Source organism: Apaloderma vittatum, unplaced genomic scaffold (genome assembly GCF_000703405.1).
Source record: "Apaloderma vittatum isolate BGI_N311 unplaced genomic scaffold, ASM70340v1 scaffold30086, whole genome shotgun sequence".
NCBI classification, from domain to species: Eukaryota; Metazoa; Chordata; class Aves; order Trogoniformes; family Trogonidae; genus Apaloderma; species Apaloderma vittatum.
Window position 1 is genome coordinate 27,157 of NW_009722875.1, and position 7,908 is coordinate 35,064.

Genomic DNA, 7,908 nt, shown 5'->3' on the forward strand with positions numbered 1-7,908 from the left:
CCCGGCCGGCACTGACATCAGCCAGATTTGAGAGTGAGGGAAAAAAGGCCCCTGAACTGCCAGGTCCCTCCAGGGTGTGTGAAAAGCCAAGGCTGGTAAGGGGGATGAGGGAGAGACCTCCCTCCATTTCTTTCCCAGGAAAGACAGGGTGCACCCAACATCTCTATTAGACACCAGAGACTCCACACAGGCCAGACGTGTCCTGTTCCTCCCTTCCCAGCCCAGCACTGTGGCTTTTGGGGCTGTGACGGAAAAAGGATGTGCAAATCACGCTTAGGGTGATGGTGGTGGGGTGTGCAACATATCTTTGTCAAGGCAAGAAAAAGGGGGTTATTATGTAGTAATTTATTAAAAAGAAATAATAAAAAGAAGGGGGGGGTGGTTCGTGTGCCTTGCATGGCAGCTGAGACCCTACACACTCATTGCAAGTCCTGCTGCTGCTCATCCCCCTGGCTCCTCCCATCCTGCAAGTGCCCCAGGCTCTGGCAGGTCCATCTCCCCCGTGTTGGTGGGACAGTCTTGGAGGGATGGAGGGACAATCTTGCAGGGATGCAGGGACAAACTCGGTAAGCAGACCTTTGCCCCATGGCCATGATCACCCTCCGGTTTCTCTTTCTGGACTTCATGGTGCATGGGAAGGACCTCAGGAAATGAAGACGACCGGTGACCTCCACACATCACCTCTCATCGCAGAGCAGCATGCCCAGCCTGTTGCCTTCTGGCTTTTAAGATCGCCCAAAGGAAGGAAAGGGATGGATTTTACCAGGATTGCAAAAATAAAATGACCCATAGGCTGGAGTAAGCTGTTGTGCGTAACTAACGGGGTGGCCATCACCCCCAGTGAGCCATCGGCAGGAAGGGCCCCAGCGCGGCAGGCGCAGTGAAGTGATGCAATCCTTCGGTTTTTCAGTTTTTTGCTTTTGCAACAATGACTTCCTTTCTTGTGAACTCTCATGCAAAACAGCAGATACCTGGGCCTTAGCACATGAGCAGTAACAAAGACCTCAAAACAGCCAACACAAGCTGGGCAGCCGGTGTCCTGAGTGTGCTACGGGGAGGTGGGCTCTGACAGGGCTCCAGGATTATTATTATCTGCACATGAGCAGATTCAATATCCTCAGCATGTGGGGACATGGTGCCCTTCCAGGACACATCGTCGAGCTGGCTGTTTCAAGAAAAGTGGGGTTGATTCTGTTAAGCAAAGCTGAAAAAAAAAAAAAAATCTCTGGAGAAAGACGTTAAAAAAAAAAAATCTCTGGAGAAAGATGTTGAGCTTAATTTTTGACACCTGGAGTGATACCACTGGGATTTTTTTTTAACCCTGAGCACCTTGGCAGAAGGGGAAGAACATCCTGAGGAGGCAGGATAAACCCAAGCCTTGCCCACCGGCATGCAGGGCTGAAGACCAGCCAGGCCCTGCTCTCCCAGGAGCTGTCGGGATTTCGCAACACGCCTGCCCCTTGGGCTGTGTGGGCTTTCCCGAGAGTTATCTCCTTTCCGTGAGGCTTGCTGCTTGTCAGCCTGTGACTGAGGGCAGGTACAATCTGGCAGCCAGGCACTGGCATGCTGCAGGCAGGTACTTTACTGATAGAGATGAAGCAATCACCCAGCTAGGGTGATTTTTGGATGGGAACACAGGATCCTGCTGATTTCAGCGACAGCTCGAGTCACCTTTCACCCTGGGTACGTGGGCTTATCAATCCACAGATTAGACACTCAAGTTCACCTTTGTAGGAGCAGCTAAATTACATCATCTGCTGCTCACGCCTGGGCCTGAATTACCAGTCTGCACTTTCCATTCCCATCTTCTTCCCAGAGGGATGGACAAAAATGGCTTTTGGGAAACCCTTGCCTGCACATGGACCTAGCAGCTCTGCTCTTGCCACAGCCAAGCTGCACTACCTGAGCTGAGGTCCTGCTGAGCTTGTGAGGCTCTGAGATGTGTCCATTACCTGAACCTTTTCACCTCCGTCTTCTTCACGTAGTTCTTTTAGGAAGTAATTTCTTTCCCCAGCAATCGGCCAGAGCAATAGGAAGCATTCCTTATGTTGTCTCTCCCTGCTTGCCTTCGCCTTTTCAGGTCTGGGTGATCTGGGAGAAACCTTGACTGAAAGGATCTGAAACAGTCACAGGAGACAAAAAAACCTTCCCATGCTATTCATCCCATCCAACCACAGGACAAGTAACCTTGAGAGCTGGTGAAGTCTGGCCCACTAACTCCATGACAGACAAGCCCGAAGCATTACTGCCAGCCCTGGAGGGCAGAAGTTCTCTTCCCGCGAGAGGCCAGTGTAACACCTCAGAACTTGCTGTGAGGATCCTAAAAGCAGCTGAAGCCTCTTGATCAGCTTAGGCCATTGGACCACACCTAACCAGGCCCAAAGCACCACCTCAGGTCTCTCATGTCTCAGAATCCCGGGAGTAAGGCACTTTGTACCCAAATCCCTGATCCAAGGGCTTTCATGTTGTGGGAAGTGCCTTCCTACCTTCCACGTCTGACATCCTTCTACCTTTGCAGGCTCTCCTGCTCTGCCTCCTGACCAAAGAAGGAAATCCCAGGCAGAAGTCCACCGCAGCGTCACCTGGGCTCCGGATATCTCCTCAGAGATGCCTGCAGTCTGAAGGCACCGGTTATCAGCTGGATCTTGGCTGGGAGTTCCCTTTGCTCACCAGGCAGCACCACTCCCGCTGTGTCACGGTGGCTTTTTTATCTCACCCTGGACTTTGGACAGAAACCAGGACCGCAGACACCTCGGCAAGGAGGAGCTGTTTATGAGTATGCTGCGTTGATTGGAACACAGTCAAAAAGCAGCAGCAGAAACCAGGCCGATTTTGCTTTCCTCAAACCCAGAAAGCTTTGCTTCGGTGGATCTCTTTGCATCAGAAAAGACCTTGTGCTCCCAACCCTGTGACCCGCGTGGGTGCCAAGTTAGAGCAAGCAGTCAATGCCCGCCTTTAATTAAAGGTTTTAACCACGCAGCATGGCCAGAGAGGGCACATGCTGAGTTAGGTAATGGACCATTATTTCCCTGGCCCTGCAGATAAACCAGCACAGGCTCACTGCTCTGCTGGGGAGCTGCGGGGACAGTGCAGCATTCTGTCCCTGCACATCTGGCAATACAGCTTTCTGTCCCTGCACATCTGGCAAGAGCTCGCAGAGGAAGGGGCAGCCTGTAACTGCCTGGGCTCCACCGGGCTGGCCGGAGAAAGCTCCCTCAGTTCTAACAGGGAAAGCAGCACAAAACAACTGACACGCGCTGGGTTTCTCCTGCTCCGGCTGCAAATTTGAGATGTTTCTCAGGAAGCTCCCCAACCCGTGGAAATCTGGGTCCAAAGCCTACAAGGTAGAGACGAGGCGCTGTTAAGAGAGCTGCAAAGAGGGGTGCAGGGCTGAGGAGGGTGGAACGCTTCACGGACAGAGGAAACTGCTTCCCCCCCACCCCCAAACTCCACCAGATCTTCCTTCCAGCCTGTTTTCACCCTGATTCTTTCTCCCCCCATCACTGTGGGAAGTGCACCAGCTCCCCGGCTTAGGTGGAGCACCAGCATGCTCAGCCATGCTGGCCCTACCGCAGGAGAGGTTAATCCAGAGGCTGGAGAGGAATCAGTCACTGACCCAGGGGAGGGAAACCCCATTTATTTAGGCTATTCGAATTTGGCACGCACAGAACATATCACAGTAACGCACTGGAGGCTAAAGGTTTTGGGTTTTGTTTTTTTTTTTCTTTTTCTCTACAGACATACAGGAAAACTCTATGCAACTCCCATGTACACATTACACAAAAGGAAACAGCTTTAATCAACCACTGGTGAAACATGGAAGCTTTTAAGATCTCTGTAGCTGGCACAGGAATGTTCTCTACCCCCCATACAAAAGGCATTTCAGGTCAAACTCTCTAGTAGGTGATATTTCCATGCATTTCTACAGAATTAAAGAAGCTAACAGACAAAAAGCCCAGATCAAGCCATATTAGTCAGGCTGATTGGTTCTACTAAGTTAAATCAATAGTAATTATGGACAAATGGACCAAGTGACCAAAGGCTGGGGCTGAGAATACCGCTTTTTAGGATGTGGTTCCTTCTCATTGTACTACCCATAACTGGGGAGCTCCGACATAAGAATCTGCATCTGTAAAAGCCTCAGAAGCATCCAATCAGCTAATAAGTGTGTATCAGAAAAACTAAGGTAGTTCTAAATTAAACTATCGCAACAGAAAAGCAATTTTTTATAGAATCACTCAGGATGGAAGAGACCTCAAGACACTTCATTACAAGAAAATTGAACCTACAGAACAAGTGAACCTTTAAATATTATTACTGCACCGTGAGTTTATAAGAGAGTGGATTAGATAGGACTATTTCTCCAGAAAAGTGTGTCTATTTCATCTCTATTTAACTTCAGAATTAGCCTTTAATAGTACTGCTCTGCAACTGCAAGCACTAAGAATTTAACCCAGTTTTGGTGCCAACAGGTTGCTTTAGCCTAACTTTAACTACAGGTTTTAAGTTTTGAATAAACAGTTACAGGGGAAAAATTTTTGAGTTTGGCAATTTGGCCAGTAGCCTCAAAACGACTGACTGAATTTTGCTTGTCATAATTTAGAGAAGAACAGGAATCAGATTGTTCTCATCTCCCCGCCTTTCATCCCATGATACACTGCTGCACTGGATCAAAATTTTTGGAGACCTTTAGTGTTAATCCATCGGTGACAGTATTGGGCTGGACAACCAATGCAAATATTAATACACCAAGATAAATCCTTAGATTTGATTTATTTAGGGTCATTTTTACATACGAGCTACATCTCCAAAATCTACTTTATTCTACAAGACAGCTTCCCTACAGTTAGTGAAACCCTTGCCTAGAATGGTTGTTTTACATAACTGATATATTAAAACATGGAATGCTTGTAGAGTTGTGGCACTGTATGACATCTACACGGGACTTCCTTCAAAAGCTACGACTAGGGAGCCTCCTAGCTTCTCAGCAATGCAAGCTCGGTTGAGGTCCTCTGGCCCATTTGCTTGGCATTCATGCTTTATGCCTAAAAAAAGAGGCAAAACACTCAATAATGCAGTATTTCAACATGCTAGTAATCAATCAAACAAACATACTTGGTAGTAATATTAGAAGAGGCAATCCGTTCACTCAAGCAGGTGAGCCCTGCCTTAGCTCAGGAATTTGGATGGTTTTCCCCCCCGATAGGTCACAAGTGACACCCAGTTACACATCAAATATCAATGTAGAAATATCAGGGATAAAAAGTTTCCATCAGATCAGCACTCAGGCCATTAGCTTTTCCATTTTGGGCTACCTTACAAGCAAATCTCTCACTTCTACTGCTGACTCAGCTCCAAGAATCGGAGTGAGAACCTGAGATGCAGAGACCAGAAAGACTTCACTGATCTACAGAATGAACAGTGGTTTCTTTTTTTTTTTTTTTTTAGAGGGCAAGGAGGGCAACCCAAGCCTGTCTTATGTGGACAAAAGCGGAACTTCTTTGGGATTTTCTTTTTTTTTTTTCTTCAAACTTCCACGTGAGCAGCACACAACAGCCTCTCTGGGCAGTTCCAGGCCACTGGCAAGTTGTCCCGTGAAGGCTGACACTGCCGCACAATGATTCTGTCAGTCTTGCACGCTGCAAGATTTTGGCCCAGCACAATATGAGGAACTAAGTGGGGGCCAGTGCTACCTGGCACGGGGCCATCACAGCGACCAACTTAGCGTGAAATTTCTGAATGCCGTAGCAAGGTGTTTAGTCTTTCGTTAATGGTGCCTGACAGGCTGAACGAACTTTGCTTCTCTGCTTGGGAGATGCAGTGCCTTTTGAAATGAGTAATCACAACTGCATCCCTAAATCAAGCAAATTGTTAATTACTACTGCCGCAGCACGGTAAGTTTATGAGATTGTGTTATTTCTACAGATAGAGGGATAAAAGGGCTCCATCACAGAGGCAGCTCTGCACAAAGTCCAACTCTGTGTTACAAATCTAGCCTGTACGGTGCAGATGCGCTGCTCTGTATGGTACAGTGGTGGTGTCACACATCACAAGGCCTGTTCTTGTCCTGAGCACAGTTCTAGTGCCTCTAAAATTCAGGGTCAGACAGTCTTTTCACCAGAGGTCATTTCAGCTCTGGCTCAGGGCATTTCACCTGTGAAGTTCTCACCTCTCACCAGTACCTCAAAAAAACCGAAACAAAACCAGTCAGCCAAAGGTTAAGCCTTGCTGTGTAAGCACTCTCAGAGCATGGCACAGCTCGGACCTCAGCTGTATCACCTACCTTGAAACTTCTTTTTGATTGCATCCTTGGAGCTTGCGTAGATCATCTTACTTTTGAGAGGTGCCTGTTCTGGTGCCCTAGTGGGATACACCAAAAAGAGTGCAATTAGTGACATTTATTATCCAGCATGGACAGAAACAGTATCCTACCAGTTATGTACAAGTGAAACATCTCATGGCTCAGAACAGAGGCGCCAGGCTGGGCATTACAAACACTCAGAGACCTCACCCACAGTGCCTGTGCTGCGTGTTAGGAATGAATAAGTTGGGAAGACGGCTTACCACAAGAAAAACATCAGCTCTTCTTTTTTGGATTCCTTGGTCTCGAAGCTTGCATCATACAAGGCATAACGGCAATCCTTCTCGGGAAGCATCTGCACAAAGTGCTTGAAAGGGTCGGTAACTGTCACGCCGACATCTCCTACCAGAATCTCTTTGCCTTCTTCCACAATAATGCACTTTTTGTCTGGACTGAGGCAGAAGATGACAGCCTTCTTCCTCTTCTTAATTTCCTCAGGCGTAGAGCACTTCCGCACTTTCATGTCGTAGAAGATACGGCACACCTCATCAGCAACTTGTACTCCAGATGCCTGTAAAGACAAGCGCAAAGCCCTTTAGGGTTATCACCGCAAATTTCCAGAACTACACAGCCACACTGCCTTAAATCCAAGGCTAGAAGACAACTGATACTGGCAGTAGTCACCAGTGGCCTGAGAGCCTCGTCAGAAAAAGCTGCAGGCCCTCCTCTTCTAGGCCAAGTAAAGAATCTGGCGTCTCAATGCTGACTAGAGCCAGCTGCCAAACCAAAAGTATTCCAAAGGCAGCCCAATCCTACTTATATTAGAACATTGTTTTGGGGTAGTTTTACATGCACGTCCAAGCCTCATCCCCTGGGATTCAGTTGCGGCAGATCCTCTGGCGTTACAGCAATTTAGTTTTGTTACCCACTTCATGGTGGCTAGACAATCAAGCCCACAAAGACGTTCTGTTCGAAGATTCACAGCCATTTCTAGCATGTTTGCTAGCAGTTTTAAGAACAGAGGTAAAACACGGCCAAACTGCATGCTTGCCACATGGATCTGGTTCACGGATGAAGAGAGGTGTAGTGAGGTGCTGGCACTGTAGCGGTACAGTTTTCAGCTGAACAAGCTGACTTTCAGAAGTTGCCCTGAAATCAGTGCTTTAAAAGGGAGAACTTGCAAAGTCTATAACAATAAAGTGTCTACTTCCCAGCAGTTTCTCTATCAGTTTTTAAAACCAGGTGCCTGCGTTTTCAAGCTCTCCCCCGACTCCTCGCAGTCTGACAAGAAATGCCAGTTACTCAGTGGCACTCCCTGTGCTAGCTGTACTAGGAAGTGCAGATGCAGCCTTACCAATCTAATGTTAAAGGAAGCTGCACAGAATAAGGAGGACAAGACCTGGAAAGAATGGCAAGAGGATGAACTGCATTTTCAGTCTGCTGCTTCTTTGAGAATGAGAAAGGAAAAGAAAGAAAGAAAGATATTAAAAAAAGGTGTCAGGATAGGAGCATTTGTATCTTGAGTTTTGCTCTCATAGTACAGCAAAGCCAGAGAGCATAAAAGCAGCTGTGCAACAGAGAATACTAAAAATATGGGAAACCATACT

At 47.5% G+C, this 7,908-nt stretch overlaps 1 protein-coding gene across 1 annotated transcript; it reads right to left on the reverse strand.

Moving 5' to 3' along the window:
- Positions 1–3,621: 3,621 nt before the first annotated feature.
- DSTN (destrin (actin depolymerizing factor)) lies at positions 3,622–6,878 on the reverse strand. Its single transcript, XM_009871915.1, has 3 exons — positions 6,565–6,878; positions 6,284–6,360; positions 3,622–5,045 (listed from the first exon to the last, which is right to left on the reverse strand). The coding sequence occupies exons 1-3, from the start codon at positions 6,822–6,824 to the stop codon at positions 4,936–4,938; spliced, it is 447 nt and encodes a 148-aa protein (XP_009870217.1). The 5' UTR covers positions 6,825–6,878; the 3' UTR covers positions 3,622–4,935.
- Positions 6,879–7,908: the final 1,030 nt, after the last annotated feature.

What these genes read in the sequence shown, in the direction of transcription:
- DSTN (XM_009871915.1), bottom strand. Translation starts at nt 6,824, where the DNA reads ATGAAAGTGCGGAAGTGCTCTACGCCTGAGGAAATTAAGAAGAGGAAG. An exon ending in GAGCTGATGTTTTTCTTGTG is followed by an intron (nt 6,361 to 6,564) that starts GTAAGCCGTCTT and finishes GTATCCCACTAG; the next exon opens with GGCACCAGAACAGGCACCTC. An exon ending in AATCAAAAAGAAGTTTCAAG is followed by an intron (nt 5,046 to 6,283) that starts GTAGGTGATACA and finishes CTCTTTTTTTAG; the next exon opens with GCATAAAGCATGAATGCCAA.